The 18,970-nt window shown below is 48.7% G+C and overlaps 1 protein-coding gene across 1 annotated transcript in view; it reads left to right on the top strand.

Moving 5' to 3' along the window:
• The window catches only part of LPCAT3 (lysophosphatidylcholine acyltransferase 3), a 32,289-nt gene extending 25,081 nt beyond the window's left edge, over positions 1–7,208 (top strand). The window contains exons 12-13 of the mRNA XM_083149730.1: positions 4,558–4,686; positions 6,527–7,208. Coding sequence (XP_083005856.1) covers positions 4,558–4,674 — 117 coding nt within the window. The 3' untranslated portion in view covers positions 4,675–4,686; positions 6,527–7,208. The remainder of the gene's footprint in view (positions 1–4,557; positions 4,687–6,526) is intronic.
• Positions 7,209–18,970: the final 11,762 nt, after the last annotated feature.

Below are 18,970 nucleotides of genomic sequence, written 5' to 3' on the forward strand. Positions count from 1 at the left end.
TTTGACCGTGCTGCTCTGCTGTATTAACATGTGACCGTGCCGCTCTCTGTTGTATTATCATGTGACCGTGCTCCAGCTGTGATACACTGGTGTATTATCATGTGACCGTGCTCCCGCAATGCTACTGTATTATCATGTGACCGTGCTGCCGTCCTGCTACTCTCTGCTGTATTTATCATGTGACCGTGCTCCTGCAGTGCTACTCTGCTGTATTATCATGTGACCGTGCTCCCACAATGCTGCTGTATTATCATGTGACCGTGCTCCTGCAATGCTGCTGTATTATCATGTGACCGTGCTCCCGCAATGCTGCTGTATTATCATGTGACCGTGCTCCCACAATGCTGCTCTGCTGTATTATCATGTGACCGTGCTCCCGCAATGCTGCTCTGCTGTATTATCATGTGACCGTGCTCCCGCAATGCTGCTGTATTATCATGTGACCGTGCTCCCGCAATGCTGCTCTGCTGTATTATCATGTGACCGTGCTGCTCTGCTGTATTATCATGTGACCGTGCTCCCACCATGCTACTCTGCTATATTATCATGTGACCGTGCTCCCGTCCTGCTACTCTGCTGTATTATCATGTGACCGTGCTGCTCTCTGCTGTATTATCATGTGACCGTGCTCTTACCATGCTACTCTCTGCTGTATTAACATGTGACCGTGCTCCTGCCGTGCTGCTCTCTGCTGTATTATCATGTGACCGTGCTCCCGCCGTGCTGCTCTCTTCTCTATTATCATGTGACTGTGCTACTCTGCTGTATTATCATGTCACGTGCTCCGACTGTGCTACTCTGCTGTATTATCATGTGACCGTGCTCCCGTCCTGCTACTCTGCTGTATTTATCATGTGACCGTGCTCCCGCTGTGCTACTCTCTGCTGTATTATCATGTGACCGTGCTGCCGTCCTGCTACTCTCTGCTGTATTTATCATGTGACCGTGCTCCTGCAGTGCTACTCTGCTGTATTATCATGTGACCGTGCTCCCACAATGCTGCTGTATGACTGTGACCGTGCTCCCGCAATGCTGCTCTGCTGTATTATCATGTGACTGTGCTGCTCTGCTGTATTATCATGTGACTGTGCTGCTCTGCTGTATTATCATGTGACTGTGCTGCTCTGCTGTATTATCATGTGACTGTGCTGCTCTGCTGTATTATCATGTGACCGTGCTCCCGCAATGCTGCTCTGCTGTATTATCATGTGACCGTGCTGCTCTGCTGTATTATCATGTGACCGTGCTCCCACCATGCTACTCTGCTATATTATCATGTGACCGTGCTCCCGTCCTGCTACTCTGCTGTATTATCATGTGACCGTGCTGCTCTCTGCTGTATTATCATGTGACCGTGCTCTTACCATGCTACTCTCTGCTGTATTAACATGTGACCGTGCTCCCGCCGTGCTGCTCTCTTCTCTATTATCATGTGACTGTGCTACTCTGCTGTATTATCATGTCACGTGCTCCGACTGTGCTACTCTGCTGTATTATCATGTGACCGTGCTCCCGTCCTGCTACTCTGCTGTATTTATCATGTGACCGTGCTCCCGCTGTGCTACTCTCTGCTGTATTATCATGTGACCGTGCTGCCGTCCTGCTACTCTCTGCTGTATTTATCATGTGACCGTGCTCCTGCAGTGCTACTCTGCTGTATTATCATGTGACCGTGCTCCCACAATGCTGCTGTATGACTGTGACCGTGCTCCCGCAATGCTGCTCTGCTGTATTATCATGTGACTGTGCTGCTCTGCTGTATTATCATGTGACTGTGCTGCTCTGCTGTATTATCATGTGACTGTGCTGCTCTGCTGTATTATCATGTGACTGTGCTGCTCTGCTGTATTATCATGTGACCGTGCTGCTCTGCTGTATTATCATGTGATCGTGCTCCCGCCATTATGCTCTCTACTGTATTATGTGACCGTGCTCCCGCTGTGCTACTCTGTTGTATTATCATGTGACATGCTCCTGCAGTGCTACTCTCCTGTATTATCATGTGACTGTGCTCCTGCAGTGCTACCCTCTGCTGTATTATCATGTGACCTTGCTCCCACCGTGCTGCTCTGCTGTATTATCATGTGACCGTGCTCCCACTGTGCTACTCTGCTCTATTATCATGTGACCGTGCTCCCACTGTGCTACTCTGCTGTATTATCATGTGACCGTGCTCCCGTCCTGCTACTCTGCTGTATTATCATGTGGCCGTGCTGCTCTCTGCTGTATTATCATGTGACTGTGCTCCCGCCGTGCTGCTCTCTTCTGTATTATCATGTGACTGTGCTACTCTTCTTTATCATGTGACTGTGCTCCTGCAGTGCTACCCTCTGCTGTATTATCATGTGACCGTGCTCCCACTGTGCTACTCTGCTGTATTATCATGTGACCGTGCTACTCTCTGCTGTATTATCATGTGACTGTGCTCCCGCCGTGCTGCTCTCTGCTGTATTATCATGTGACTGTGCTCCCGCCGTGCTGCTCTCTTCTGTATTATCATGGGACTGTGCTCCTGCAGTGCTACCCTCTGCTGTATTATCATGTGACCGTGCTCCCACTGTGCTACTCTGCTGTATTATCATGTGACCGTGCTCCCACCATGCTACTCTGCTGTATTATCATGTGACCGTGCTCCCGTCCTGCTACTCTGCTGTATTATCATGTGACCGTGCTGCTCTCTTCTGTATTATCATGTGACTGTGCTACTTTGCTGTATTATCATGTGACCGTGCTCCGACTGTGCTACTCTGCTCTATTATCATGTGACCGTGCTCCCACCATGCTACTCTGCTGTATTATCATGTGACCGTGCTCCCACATGCTACTCTCTGCTGTATTATCATGTGACCATGCTCCCGTCCTGCTACTCTGATGTATTATCATGTGACCGTGCTGCTCTGCTGTATTAACATGTGACCGTGCTCCCACCGTGCTGCTTTCTGCTGTATTATCATGTGACCGAGCTCTTACCATGCTACTCTCTGCTGTATTAACATGTGACCGTGCTCCTGCCGTGCTGCTCTCTGCAGTATTATCATGTGACCGTGCTCCTGCAGTGCTGCTCTCTGCTGTATTATCATGTGACTGTGCTCCCACTGTGCTACTCTGCTGTATTATCATGTGACTTTGCTCCTGCAGTGCTGCTCTCTGCTGTATTATCATTTGACCGTGCTCCCGCTTTGCTACTCTATGTTGTATTATCATGTGACTGTGCTCCTCTCTGCTGTATGATCATGTGACCATGCTCCCGTCCTGCTACTCTGCTGCATTATCATGTGATTGTACTACTATGCTGTATTATCATTTGACCGTGCTGCTCTGCTGTATTAACATGTGACCGTGCTGCTCTCTGTTGTATTATCATGTGACCGTGCTCCAGCTGTGATACACTGGTGTATTATCATGTGACCGTGCTCCCAACGTGCTTTTCTGCTGTATTATCATGTGACAGTCCTGCTACTCTCTGCTGTATTTATCATGTGATCGTGCTCCTGCAGTGCTACTCTGCTGTATTATCATGTGACCGTGCTCCCGCAATGCTGCTCTGCTGTATTATCATGTGACCGTGCTGCTCTGCTGTATTATCATGTGACCGTGCTGCTCTGCTTTATTATCATGTGACCGTGCTGCTCTGCTGTATTATCATGTGACTGTGCTGCTCTGCTGTATTATCATGTGACCGTGCTGCTCTGCTGTATTATCATGTGACCGTGCTCCCGCCATTATGCTCTCTACTGTATTATGTGACCATGATCCCGCTGTGCAACTCTCCTGTATTATCATGTGACGTGTTCCCGCCATGCTACTCTGCTGTATTATCATGTGACCGTGCTGCTCTCCTGCTTTATTATCATGTGACCGTGCTCCCGCCGTTATGCTCTCTGCTCTATTATCATGACCATGCTCCCACTGCTCTGTTGTATTATCATGTGACCGTTCTCCCATCATGCTACTTTGCTGTATTATCATGTGACCGTGCTGCTCTCTGCATTATTGTCATTTGACCTTGCTCCCGTCATGCTACTCTGCTGTATTATCATGTGACCATGCTCCAGCCGTGCTGCTCTCTGCTGTATTATCATGTGACTGTGCAGCTCTCTGCTGTATTGTCATGTGACTCTGCCGCTCTCTGCTGTATTATCATGAGACCGTGTTCCCGCCGTGCTACTCTCGACCATGCTCCTGCTGTGCTACTCTCCTGTATTATGTGACAGTGCTCCTCTCTGCTGTATTATCATGTGACTGTGCCCCCGCCATGATACTCTCTGGTGTATTATCATGTGACCATGCTCCTGCTGTGCTACTCTCCTGTACTATGTGACCGCGCTCCTCTCTGCTGTATTATCTTGTGACTCTGCAGCTCTCTGCTGTATTATCATGTGACTGTGCCCCCGCCATGTTACTCTGACAATGCTACTCTATACTACACCATGTGTCACTGCTGCTGTGCAGTTATGCTGTGCTCTATAATCATGCAGCTGTAAGTTTGCCATACATTATTTCGGGAGATATAGGGACCACTTTACGCTGATTCCCTGATTTGCTCTCTCCCTGCAGGTGTACACATCGGTCTATTTTATAGGCCACATATTCTTTTTATCGCTGCTCTTTGCACTGCCTTATTTGCGGAAAGCCCTGGTGCAAAGGAGGGACAAGGCGGAGAAAGCCCACTGACAGTTCTCTACGGTAAACTATTGTGCCCTATGGTTCTATGTACTTGTATGTATTACTGATACCTCGGCCCATTGTCTTATTCTGTGGTCCTCTCGCCCCTTTCTCTCTCCCCGCTTGCTCTCGCTTCCCTTTCTCTCTCCCCGCTTGCTCTCGCTTCCCTTTCTCTCTCTCCCAGCTTGCTCTCGCTTCCCTTTCTCTCTCCCAGCTTGCTCTCGCTTCCCTTTCTCTCTCCCCGCTTGCTCTCGCTTCCCTTTCTCTCTCCCCGCTTGCTCTCGCTTCCCTTTCTCTCTCCCCGCTTGCTCTCGCTTCCCTTTCTCTCTCCCCGCTTGCTCTCGCTTCCCTTTCTCTCTCCCCGCTTGCTCTCCCTTCCCTTTCTCTCTCCCGCTTGCTCTCGCTTCCCTTTCTCTCTCCCCGCTTGCTCTCGCTTCCCTTTCTCTCTCCCCGCTTGCTCTCGCTTCCCTTTCTCTCTCCCCGCTTGCTCTCGCTTCCCTTTATCTCTCCCCGCTTGCTCTCGCTTCCCTTTCGCTCTCCCCGCTTGCTCTCGCTTCCCTTTCGCTCTCCCCGCTTGCTCTCGCGCCCCTTTCGCTCTCCCCGCTTGCTCTCGCGCCCCTTTCTCTCTCCCCGCTTGCTCTCGCGCCCCTGTCTCTCCCCGCTTGCTCTCGCGCCCCTCTCTCTCCCCGCTTGCTCTCGCGCCCCTCTGTCTCTCTCCGCTTGCTCTCGCGCCCCTCTGTCTCTCCCCGCTTGCTCTCGCGCCCCTCTGTCTCTCCCCGCTTGCTCTCGCGCCCCTCTGTCTCTCCCCGCTTGCTCTCGCGCCCCTCTGTCTCTCCCCGCTTGCTCTCGCGCCCCTCTGTCTCTCCCCGCTTGCTCTCGCGCCCCTCTGTCTCTCCCCGCTTGCTCTCGCGCCCCTCTGTCTCTCCCCGCTTGCTCTCGCGCCCCTCTGTCTCTCCCCGCTTGCTCTCGCGCCCCTCTGTCTCTCCCCGCTTGCTCTCGCGCCCCTCTCTCTCTCAGCTTGCTCTCGCGCCCCTCTGTCTCTCTCTCAGCTTGCTCTCGCGCCCCTCTGTCTCTCTCTCAGCTTGCTCTCGCGCCCCTCTGTCTCTCTCTCAGCTTGCTCTCGCGCCCCTCTGTCTCTCTCTCAGCTTGCTCTCGCGCCCCTCTGTCTGTCTCTCTCTCTCTCTCTCTCTCTCTCTCTCTCTCTCTCCTTGCTCTCGCGCCCCTCTGTCTCTCTCTCTCTCTCTGCTTGCTCTCGCGCCCCTCTGTCTCTCTCTCTCTCTCAGCTTGCTCTCGCGCCCCTCTGTCTCTCTCTCTCAGCTTGCTCTCGCGCCCCTCTGTGTGTCTCTCTCTCTCTCTCTCTCTCTCTCTCTCTCTCTCTCTCTCTCTTAGCTTGCTCTTGCGCCCCTCTGTCTCTCGCTCTCTCTCTCGGCTTGCTATCGCGCCCCTCTGTCTCTCTCTCTTAGCTTGCTCTCGCGCCCCTCTGTCTGTGTCTCTCTCTCTCTCTCTCTCTCTCAGCTTGCTCTCGCGCCCCTCTGTCTCTCTCTCTCAGCTTGCTCTCGCGCCCCTCTGTGTCTCTCTCTCTCTCTCTCTCTCTCTCTCTCTCTCTCTCTCTCTCTCTCTCTCTCTCTCTCTCTCTCTCTCTCTCTCTCTCTCAGCTTGCTCTCGCGCCCCTCTGTCTCTCTCTCTCTCTCTCAGCTTGCTCTCGCGCCCCTCTGTCTCTCTCTCCCCATACTCGCTCTCGCAGCCCCTTTTCTCTCCCCCTGGTTGCTCTCGCGCCCCTCAGTCTTGCCCCGCTCGCCTCTCCTCCTATTTTATTTTTTATCAAAAACAATAATGATTTTGTTTCTCTCTCTCTCCCTAGATTGTACATCACTCCTTGTGGTGTTGAATAGCACATCCACTGGGAAGCACTCTTCATGCTGGCTGGGTTTAACCTGAAGAACTTGGGGTTTACAAAGATAACACTGCCAGGATGGATATTAATTGCTGATTATTTTTTTAAAACAATGACAAACTGATTGCTGATACCACTGCAGCGATGCGGAGGGCCCCAAACATATTTTATAGACTTTTCTACTGTTTGGGGTTATTACCTGGAAATTCCACTACTTGAACTTTATAGGTTTCTGAAGACTGTCACCCAAATCTCTCGATCATTTCCCCCAACCCACCCCTGCAAAAAAAAAAACCCAACCCATTATTTCATGATGTCACTGGGCAGCTGCGATGGTAAAATGGTGGCCTTAGCGCTAGTGCCGGCTAAGGTTGCCGACTATGGCCTGTGCTTGATCAGACCAGAGGTGCTGCTAGTTACGTAAAGATAAAGGGAGTCTGTATACAGATGCGGCCAGTATGATGTGGGCCCCAGCTCCACGGTATGTGTAAGAACCTGACTCCAGACCTAGCCAATCAAAGCTCTCTAAGCATTGCTCAGAGAAAGTGCACTTGGATTGGCTGGTTTCTGTCATGTGATCACAACTGTGGCCCTCAGCCATGTCCTGCCTTTTTTTTTAAGAGTTGCAATAAAGCACTCTGCCAAGTAACGTTGTCTGCGCCACATGTGAATTCCTACATCCTCAGAGCTGGTCCTGACACATTGCACAAGGAATGAAATGAATATCTGGGTATGTACAAATGCGGGCACACAACGCTATATCCTCTTCAAGTTCTGACGATCGGCGGATCTGAGAAGTGGATGAGACCGAAACGTAGCGAGTCTGTTATTTCACGGTTTGGTGTGTTCAGCATGAATTTGTATTTGTAGTCTGCCTGTGTGTTTGGCTTTATTAAAGGGGACATTTCCTTAAAAAGCTGTAACTTTCCATCCCCCCTCATTAGAATGTAGGCCAAAAAACCCCAGTACAATGGAAAATTGCATGTGCGCTGTGTCCTGGGTACTAAGGTGTAAATTTACTAAAGCTTCTAAACCAGTGGTCAGGGAACGGGGTAAATTTACCCCAAATGGGGTAAAAATGAAATTTCTGGGGGTAATGGACGGTCGCGTTGAATATGAATATGTATGCATGCCCGGCTGTGTCACGACAACAAAACCATCCATTTCTCCCAGGAATTTTATTTAATTGCATTAAAAAAATCTATATATAGATTCTATATGCATGCGTGTGTTACAGTACTGTACTGTACAAAAACACAATAAAAATAACTTAAATGAGGAGGCTTTCAACAAATACAAAGAATCAAACAAAACTTGTAAACGGGTAATCAAAGTAGCTAAAAGGGATTACGAAGAGCGCATAGCCACTGAAAGCAAAACCAACCCCAAGAAGTTTTTCAAATGCATAAATAGTACGCGAAAACTATTTATAAACATAGGTTGAACTAGATGGACGCAAGTCTTTATTCAGCCTCACCTACTGTACTATGTAACTATGAATAATTAAGGAGAACATAGGCCCATTAACCAATACCAATGGAAACATTTTTACGGAAGATAAGGAAAAAGCAGAACCCGCAAATGGGATGAACAAGCCGGATCGAAATATTGTTTTCACGACCGAGGAAATAATATTGAGGCTCAGCAAACGCAAAACAAATAAATCACCAGGGCCAGATGGGATTCATCCTAGGGTACTAATGGAATTAAGGGAGGAACTAGCAACCCCTCTGTATTACATCTTTGATAATTCACTATTATCAGGTAAGGTACCAAAAGACTGGAGAATAGCAGAGGTAGTGCCAATATTCAAAAAGGGAAAAAGGGAGGGTCCAGCTAATTACAGACCTGTGAGTTTAACATCAATAGTGGGTAAACTATTTGAAGGTTTTTTAAGGGATGGTATCCAGGAATATTTAGACCTTCATAGTTTACTTAATATTAACCAGCATGGGTTCGTGAAAAATCGTTCATGTCAAACTAATCTACTTCGTTTCTATGAAGAGGTTAGCAAAAACCTTGATAATGGAAACGCTGTAGATGTGATTTTCCTAAAGCTTTTGATACAGTACCACACAAGAGGTTGATAAATAAAATTGAGGACATGGGATTAGGGGATAATATCTGTAGATGGGTTGGGAATCGGCTGTGTAACAGAGAACAAAGAGTAACTGTGAACAGTGCCGTATCAAATATGATACCAGTACTAAGTGGAGTGCCCCAGGGTTCGGTTCTAGGGCCCATTTTGTTCAACATCTTTATTAACGATATTGGGATGGGGTTACTCAGCAAAGTATCCATCTTTGCAGATTACACAAAACTGAGCAGAGTTATTAAATCATCAGAAGATGTCACCACGCTTCAAAATGATCTTGACAATCTAGATCAGTGGGCAAAAAAGTGGAAGATGAGGTTCAATGTGGACAAATGCAAGGTCATGCACTTTGGGAGACATAACCAGTGTGCTAGATATAACCTAAGCTGGGATGAATTGGGTAATTCAGTACTTGAAAAGGATCTAGGAGTCCAAATAGACAACAAACTGGGGTGTAGCGCTCAATGTAATATAGCAACAAAAAAGGCCAACAAAATTCTTGCATGTATCAAAAGGGGCATGGAAACTAGGGACTCAAAAGTGATAATGCCACTGTACAAAGCGTTGGTGAGACCTCACCTCGAATACGGAGTGCAGTTCTGGACCCCACACTATAAAAAGGACATCATAGAATTAGAAAAAATCCAAAGAAGAGCAACAAAGCTTATTAGGGGAATGGAGAATTTAAGCTACGAGGAAAGATTAAGCAATTTGTGTCTATTTACACTAGAGAAGAGACATTTAACCCCTTCAGTGGCAATACCGAGAATTTTCCGGGCTGGGCCTCAGTGCCCAGTCTGGCAAGCCCGGAAAATTCTTGGGATTGCCACTGTTTGGCTCCCTCCCCTCTGCGGCGCCGCCTCCTCCCCCCTCCCCTCCGGTTTTCTTGTTGAAGTCCCCGGCACCGGCTTATGACAAGCCGGCTGCCGGGGACAGGGACGCGGCACGGGGAGGCCCAGGTCCGGGCAGCCGCTGATTGCCAGTGCCCGGACCCAGGGAGGTAGTGGTGGGGGTTTTTTAAGGGAGCGCTCCCCATAAAAAACTCGCCCAGTGGGGAGCGCTCCCCAAAAAATAACCCCACCACTGAAGGGGTTAAGGGGCGACATGCTCAACATGTACAAATATATCAGGGGCCAATATAAGGAACTATCAAACACCCTTTTTTCTGCTAGACAGGAATCTAGGACGCGAGGGCACAAGTTTAGAGAAGGAAAAAGATTTTGTTCATCTAGAAGAATTTTTTTTTTTTTTTACGGTCAGAGCAGTCAAACTCTGGAACTCTCTTCCTGGAGACGTGGTGTCGGCAGACACTATAAATATGTTTAAAATAAGGTTGGATAAACATTTATTGGTTAAAAACATTCATGGGTACCAATGAGAAGCATAATCTGTCTTTAAAATATCAGAACATACTATACAACAAGGGTTTAGCTATTCTAAACCTAGGTTGAACTAGATGGATGCAACCTCAGCCTCACTTACTATGTAAGGACCTGACGCAATGCTGTGTGTGTTACAGTACTGTAGTGTACAAGGACCTGACGCAGTGCAGTGCGGGCTGTGTGTGTTACAGTACTGTAGTGTACAAGGACATGACACAGTGCAGTGTGGGCTGTGTGTGTTACAGTACTGTAGTGTACAAGGACCTGACGCAGTGCAGTGTGGGCTGTGTGTTACAGTACTGTAGTGTACAAGGACCTGACACAGTGCAGTGTGGGCTGTGTGTTACAGTACTGTAGTGTACAAGGACATGACGCAGTGCAGTGTGGGCTGTGTGTTACAGTACTGTAGTGTACAAGGACATGACGCAGTGCAGTGTGGGCTGTGTGTTACAATACTGTAGTGTACAAGGACATGACGCAGTGTGGGCTGTGTGTGTTACAGTACTGTAGTGTACAAGGACCTGATGCAGTGCAGTGTGGGCTGTGTGTGTTACAGTACTGTAGTGTACAAGGACCTGATGCAGTGCAGTGTGGGCTGTGTGTTACAGTACTGTAGTGTACAAGGACCTGACGCAGTGCAGTGTGGGCTGTGTGTGTTACAATACTGTAGTGTACAAGGACCGGACGCATTGCGGGCTGTGTGTGTTACAGTACTGTAGTGTACAAGGACCTGACGCAGTGCAGTGTGGGCTGTGTGTGTTACAGTACTGTAGTGTACAAGGACCTGGTGCAGTGTGGGCTGTGTGTAACAGTACTGTAGTGTACAAGGACCTGACGCAGTGCAGTGTGGGCTGTGTGTGTTACAGTACTGTAGTGTACAAGGACCTGACGCAGTGCAGTGTGGGCTGTGTGTGTTACAGTACTGTAGTGTACAAGGACATGACGCAGTGCAGTGTGGGCTGTGTGTTACAGTACTGTAGTGTACAAGGACCGGACGCAGTGTGGGCTGTGTGTGTGTTACAGTACTGTAGTGTACAAGGACCTGACGCAGTGCATCAGGCCCTTGTGTATAACCCGCTTTCCTGCGTGATGCCCCGGGCCCTGCATCCAAGTCCGCCTGCTTCGTCAGTAGAGGCGACTAGTTGCTGCGCCATCTCAGCAGAGCGCAGTCTGTACTGGCGCTTTGGCACCGAGGTTCTTTGCCTGGTTATAGGCTCCTGTGAAGGTACACCCATCTCTAGTCTAGGGGAAACATTGCACAGACTGTCACTATATCATCTTGTGATACTGATAGTTGCCTGGACATCACATTATCAATGGCTATACCATATTATGGGTGGGATGCTTTAAAACAGATTGCCGGGTTACTGTGAGATGTGAAAGGTTTATTTGCAATTACCCGGGTCTGCAGTGATTAGGGATTTCTGCATTTTTGGCAGGGATTTTGGGATTCAAATTCGCATGCGCGACCACCAACACCTGCCCACCCTCTTTCTCTCTGCTGTGTGTCACCCGCCGCATCCACTTCTGCTTCCTCAACTGCCAGGCCGTCCACTTGCTCCGATGCCACTGCCCGCTCCCTCCAGTCACTTTGCCCACCCGAACAGTGACGAACAAGCTCACAACTTTATTGTTATACACAGATTGTGTATAGAAAGTATGTAGAGATCACAGAAGGAGTGAGGGTCCTGCTCCTAAGCTTCCATTCTAAAGGATTCTGTCGTGTTCAGTAAAGTGTCTTCAATATCACTGTGATAACATCAGGATAGTTACATCCTTTAGTAAATAAGGAATTTGGCTTTACCTGATGTAATTTCTTTGTTACACATGTAGGCAGCTGTGACGTATGCTGTAACCCTTGGAATAAAGTTGTTCCCGGAAGGTAGACATTGGGGTAAATTGACTTGCTACGGGCAACCAATCAGAATCTACTTATTTATTTAGCACCTTCTAGAGCAGGCATGTCCAACGGTGGCCCTCCAGCTGTAGTGAAACTACACATCCACTTGCCATAGTTTTAGCACTCCTAATAGCAAAACTGTGACTCGTAGTTTCACAACAGCTGGAGGGTCATAGTTTGTACAGGCCTGTTCTAGAAGATAATGGTATCTGGTTCCCCATAGCAACATTCCATCTAATACAGAACTCCAATCTTAGTAAATTTCCCCCATTGTGGTTCTTCCTCATCTAAATGATTTATCAATCTGCGGATAAAAGCTATACTGTAGACACATGGGCAGGACGTATTGGGGCTGTACAGAAAATATCCAATACAGTATATGCAAAGTATTCAATCGGGCAGAATTCCTTATTCATGATATATATTTATTAATCGCTAGTAGAGTTCTCGGAGTATCTCCTGAATCATTTAATTATGGAAAGAGGAACATTCTGCTGCTTTGATCATGTCCTGATGCCAATGTCCTGTGAGCACGGGGGTCCGCACTGTTAGCAGAATGTGCCCCTGATAGCTGACGTTCTCTCCCCAGTGAGACCATTTCCCTAGTTTGGAACGAGAGTAATTTTGGAAGGCTTTTGACACTGACCTGGGCAGTAATATGAGGCAATCTTAATCTGACATTATAGAAATATTGAAATTTAACTATACAGATACAATGTATGCAGAGGGGTCAGAATGGGGTTGTCGGCTGCACTCGGGTGTCACCTTTCCAAGGAGTGATGCCAAAAATGCTGGCTCCTCCACAGTGATAGGAGCTGGGTGCTGCAGTGTGATGTTATCCTGCAGCACTTGGCTCCTGTCAGTGAGAAGGAGCCTGCAGTGCACTGACTAGCATCAAGGGGCAGCTCCTGGTCAATCATAGGCATGGATCCAGAGTGATGTAACCACGAGGGAAGCTTTCTGATCTTCTGACACAGATTTTCTGGTCCCAGCACCAGGACCAGCCCTTGTTTAAACCTTTGGCCTTTCTTGGGAATCTCTGCTTCCTGCTCCTGAAACTTGGTGTCATCAGCCGCAAAAGTCTTCCAATGTGTTCGCTGTAGTTGAGCAAATATCTCACTAGCTGACAACACCCCTTAGACAGGGGCCCTTACACTGCGTTCTTCTGGTGGGCCAGAGAATTCTCATTCCCAGTAACATCCTCATTTGAAGCACTGTACTACTTACGTTTTCCATGTATATGCAAGCAGCTGCCATTAATACTGGATGTAGGCCCTTATTCAGATATGATCGCAGTACAAATGGGTGGGGCAGATGTACCATGTAGAGAGAGAGTTGGATTTGGGTGAGCTATTTTGTTTCTGTGCAGGGTAAATACTGGCTGTATTATTTTTACACTGCAATTTAGATTTCAGTTTCAAAACACCCCACCCAAATTTAACTTTCTGCACATGTTACATCTGCCCCACCTGCAGTGGTCATGGTTTTGTCCATTTTGAGAACAAGTTTGTACTGCGATCAGATCTGAATAAGGGCCATAAACCACCATGATTGCACAAATACACGCTCATTCCTCCGATCCGAATCCTGTAATTCCCTTTAAATACCCCGCAGTCTCTGAACACCAGCAGCAGAGTATGAGGACAATTCCAGTAGCTGCAAAGGTGTAATGTTCCTAAATTAGTCCTGATGACATGGAAGAATATAGCTGCCAATATACTCTGACAGGTGGGTGATAGTCGGAGGGGAGTGCTGAGCAGGCACGCTGGTAGCTCTACAGGCTGTCTGATCAGTACCACACAGTGCAGGGAGTCTTAGTGAGCACTCACAAATACATCTGCTGGTATTCAGCCCCCGAGATGCAGGTATTCAAGCACATGTGCAGCTTCTCAGAGGTCTGAGTGATCTGGAAAACAGTATTCCAATGAAAATTGGGGTACATTGATTAAGATGGGAGTTCTATTGAAGATGGGAGGCACTAAGAATTAGCTGTTCAGTGTAACTCTTGAAAACACTATAGCCCTGTACACACAGGGCGATATATTGCTGAGCGATATATAGCTCACGCTGAGTGATATATTGCTCGGTGTCCCGTTTGCATCAGCGACCAGAGATGGTCGCTGATGAAAAAGAAACGGTACTTGTTTCCTAGCACGGCCACAATCGCATTGATCTTGTACCCTTAATAGTGGTATGCGATGGCCCCCGACGCGATAGACCCGATTTCCCATTGAAAAGTAAAAAAATCGTGTCGGTCGCGTCGCATGCGGCTAAATAAGCATTAAATGGTCCCGACGCGATGCCCCCGATTTCCCATAGGGAACAATGTTAAATGGCTCAATTTACCCAAATCAACAGGGAACAATGTTAAATGGTCCAGAAACCCCCCAAAACACCCCTGAACAGTGAAATGGCCCCCCAAAATTAGTTAACGCCACCCCACGATCAGCGTGAACCCGAAGCGTGGCGAGCACAGCGGTACGCGTCCTCCGACCTTTTCATACCCCCACTATCCACGTCGACATGGAGTTGAGAATAGAATAGTGTGGCGAGCCACCGAGCCCGAAGCGTGGCGAGCGCACGCGGATACCTTCACAGGTAAACGCGTCCCCTTGCGGGCTTCACAGGTGTCCGCGTCGCCACGGACACCTGTGAAGCCCGCGAGGGGACGCGTATAACTGTGAAGGTATCCGCGTCCCCTCGCGGGGCTTGCTGCGCTCGCCATGCTTCGGGCTCGGTGGCTCGCTGCGCTCGCCACACTATTCTATTCTCAACTCCATGCCGACGTGGATAGTGGGGGTATGAAAAGGTCGGAGGACGCGTACCGCCGCCCCTCGCGGGCTCGCCATGCTTCGGGTTCACGTTGATCGTGGGGTGGCGTTAACTAATTTTGGGGGGCCATTTCACTGTTCAGGGGTGTTTTGGGGGGTTTCTGGACCATTTAACATTGTTCCCTGTTCATTTGGGTAAATTGAGGCATTTAACATTGTTCCCTATGGGAAATCGGGGGCATCGCGTCGGGACCATCGCATGCGATTTTTTAGCATGCATGCGATGCGACCGATTAGATTTTTTTTACCTGCGATGCCCCAGATTAGAATCGGTGTGGCCGTGCTAGGAAACAAGTACCAAAGCAACTGCCGGGCGAGCCCGGCAGTGGAAATCAGCTGGTCGCAGGAGCATGTTCCTGCGACCAGCGATCACTACGGGCAGAAAACGGGATCGAGCACCCGGCAATTTATCGCCGGTGCACACTCCCATCTCTGACAATATGGTCGCTCAACGACCATATTGCCCACGATATTAGACAAAATCGCCCCGGTGTGTACGCACTTTATAACTGACCTTTCCTAACCAGGAGGGTGATTCAGACCCACTTGTTGCAGGCTGAATTTGGTCCCCCGGCCGATGGTGGGGGCTGCGCATGTGCAAGTTCCACTCTGTAATGGGAGGAATGGAGGCGGGCAGGGGTCTGGTACAGTGAAATGCTGAATGTTTTATGGGCGCTAGTGTGCTCCGAATTCGGCCATTTCCGACCAAGTTTAGTCTAGACTGACTTATCTGCGACCGGCGAATGATTTGTTGTTGAACTACACATCCCAGCAGGTCATGCAACAGTATTTGCATGGCCAAATATTAAAACTAGCAGTGCATGCTGGGATGTGTAGTTCAACAACAACTGGAGGGCCAAAGGTTCCCTATCACTAGACTAGAGGAAGAGCGGATAGATATGCCATAAACTAATGAATTGGCTCTTCTTAGATTGTAAGCTCATTTGCACAGCGCCTCCTTTCCCTTCTCTGTCAGGTCACAGTGATTTGTATATTTTAATGTACAGCGAGCGGTAATATGTCCGCATTTTATAAATGAAATACTCAGTACAATACTGGAGGAAGACGCCTCCGAGAGCTGGCCTGGATTTCCATACTCACAATGGGTCATAGAACTTTCAGAATCCCCCAAAAATGTAAATGTACACTGCGCCATCTACAGATTGTCAAGGGGTACTGCATCCTAGGTACAGTGCATCTGGAAAGTATTCACAGCGCTTCGCTTTTTCCACATTTTGTTAGGTCACAGCCTTATTCCAAAATGGAATAGATTCATTTTTTTTCACTCAAAATTCCACACACTATGCCCCATAATGTCAGCATGAAAAAAGGTTTTGGTAGATTTTGGAAAATGTATTAAATATAAAAAACTCGCAGCCTTTGTTCGAAACTTTGTACAATGCAGCCATTTCAGCCTCAATTTTTTTGAATATTAGTTGGCCCGTACGAAGATACGTTTAGCGAGGTTGGTGGTTTGTAGGAGGATGAAAGAAGAACCGGTTCATTTGTAGCCATTTTTCAAGTAGCCAAGCAAAACTGGTCATTTTAGCCACGCCGTATCGATGCCTCCAGGGAAAGAAATTTGGGCCAAAAGTCAATTTTTACTTCGAGTTTTAAACAAATACAATGTGCAATTCTAAACTAATAATGCAGAGATCTTAATCTTTAATTTGGTACCTCATTAACAATTTTGGTTAGGTATGAAGGGAGAAAAAGGGATTGTCACCAAAACGCACGTTCTAGAAATAATATATAAATATATAGAATAGAATAGAATCAACTTTATTGTGGATATACAATTTTTTGTGGATATACAGTGCAGGATCAAGCAGGGATGAAGGAGGGGGGGGGGGGGCATTACATACATTACATTGAGACATTAAATGCGGGGAACACATGCCCGCCGAGCAGCACAGTGCCTAGGCAGCCATCAGCGGCGCCACTGGTCGCTGCGGCGGCCAGGTAGGTACCAGTATAAGCAGGGAAGGTACAGTTATCGCACAGGGAACATATACCCACCGAGCAGCACAGCGCCAAGGCACCCATCAGCGGCACCACTGGTCATTGCAGCAGCCAGGTAGGTACCAGTATAAGCAGGGAAAGTACAGTTATCGCACATCGAACATATACCCGCCGAGCAGCACAGTGCCAAGGCAGCCATCAGCGGCACCATTGGTCATTGTTGCAGCCAGGTAGGTATCAGTATAAGCAGGGAAAGTACAGTTATCACACAGGAAACATATACCCGCCGAGCTGCACAGTGCCTAGGCAGCCATCAGCGGTGCCACTGGTCGCTGCAGCAGCCAGGTAGGTACCAGTATAAGCAGGGACAGTACAGTTATCACACAGAGAACATATGCCCTCTGAGCTGCACAGCGCCTAGGCAGCCATCAGCAGCACCACTGGTCGCTGCAGCAGCCAGGTAGGTAACAATATGAGCAAAGACATTGCAGTTAAAGCAGAGACAGTACAGTTATCACACCAGGGACACAAGGTTACATATGGCTGAGTGCACAGATCCTAGGCAGCAGTGGCGTAACTAAGCCTCCGCAGCCCCCGCCGTCGCGGGGAGGCGCAGAGTAACTATGGACGCCCCGGCGCCGGCTCCTGCTGATAATGAAAAGTGACACTTAGAAAATGGCTGCCCCCGTATTGCAGACAGTTTTGGCAGCCATTTTCTAAGAGTCACTTTTCATTATCAGCAGGAGCCGGCGCCGGGAGCGAGTGACGGGACAGTGACCGCAGATGCGGCCGGGCAGCAGCGCAGCGAAGACTGGAGCAGCGCAGCGGTGACTGAGGGAGTTTGGACGGGACAGTGACCGCAGATGCGGCTGTCAGGTATGGGGGGGCGCCGAAAAAGTTTGGCGGGGGGGCGCAAGATATATAGTTACGCCACTGCTAGGCAGCCATCAGCGGCACCGACTTCCTGTAGGAGAACCACAGCAGGTTTTCATCCAGGATGTCTCGGTACATTGCTGCATTCATCTTTCCCTCTATCCTGACTAGTCTCCCAGTTCCTGCCGCTGATCCCCACAGTATGATGCTGCCACCACCATGCGGTCACTGTAGGGATGGTATTGGCCTGGTGATGAGCAGTGATTGGTTTCTTCCAAACATGACATCTGGCACTCATGCCATAGTTCAATCTTTGTCTCATTAGACCAGGCAACTCCAGCCGGGCTGCCATGTGCTTTTTACTAAGGAGTGGCTTCTGTCTGGCCACTCTACCATACAGGCCTAATTTGGTGGATTGCTGCAGAGATGATTGTCCTTCTGGAAGGTTCTGCCCTCTCCTCAGAAGAACGCTGTAGCTCTGACAGAGTGACCATCGTGTTCTCGGTCACCTCCCTGACTAGGGCCCTTCTCCCCCCTTTTCAGTCAGTTTAGACGGCCGGCCAGCTCAAGGAAGAGTCCTGGTGGTTCCGAACTTATTTCATTTACAGATGATGGAGGCCACTGTGCTCATTGGAACCTTCAAAGAAGCAGAGATTTTTCTGTGGGAACTTATATAGGGTTAGGGTTAATAATTACATTACTTTTGTGTTTACAGTGTAATAGTCCTGGTGATTCTGCTATGTTTGTTTCAGCCTCTAGGTGGTGCTACAGACCATCTGTGTATAAAAAGGTTCCAGGCATGAAATGCCTCCAAATCATAATACGGCATTGCCCTGATTTCCAGATGTTTACCACCCGCTCCCAATCTGGCAGACTGTAGAGGTTACGATAGGACAAGCAGAATGCAGCCCATTATGGGTCAATCGTGCAGATTCCTCGGTGTGACCTCTGTCCCAGTTCCTGGCTAATGTGACCTCTGTCCTCTGTCCCCTGTCATGTGTCCGTAGATTCTGGCACAGGAGTCAGCCAGATAATGATAGTAATGCAGATTGTGCAACATTCTCTCCTGCCCACACACCATGACTGACGGTCTCTCTCCTACCCACACACCACGACTGACAGTCTCTCTCTTACCCACACACCATGACCGACGGTCTATCTCCTGCCCACACACCATGACCGACAGTCTATCTCCTACCCACACACCATGACTGACAGTCTCTCTCCTACCCCCACACCATGACTGACCGTCTACCTCCTACCCCCACACCATGACTGACAGTCTATCTCCTACCCCCACACCATGACTGACAGCCGCTCTCCTACCCACACACCATGACTGACAGTCTATCTCCTACCCACACACCA

Source organism: Crinia signifera, chromosome 6, assembly GCF_055691185.1.
Source record: "Crinia signifera chromosome 6, ASM5569118v1, whole genome shotgun sequence".
Classification (NCBI taxonomy): Eukaryota; Metazoa; Chordata; class Amphibia; order Anura; family Myobatrachidae; genus Crinia; species Crinia signifera.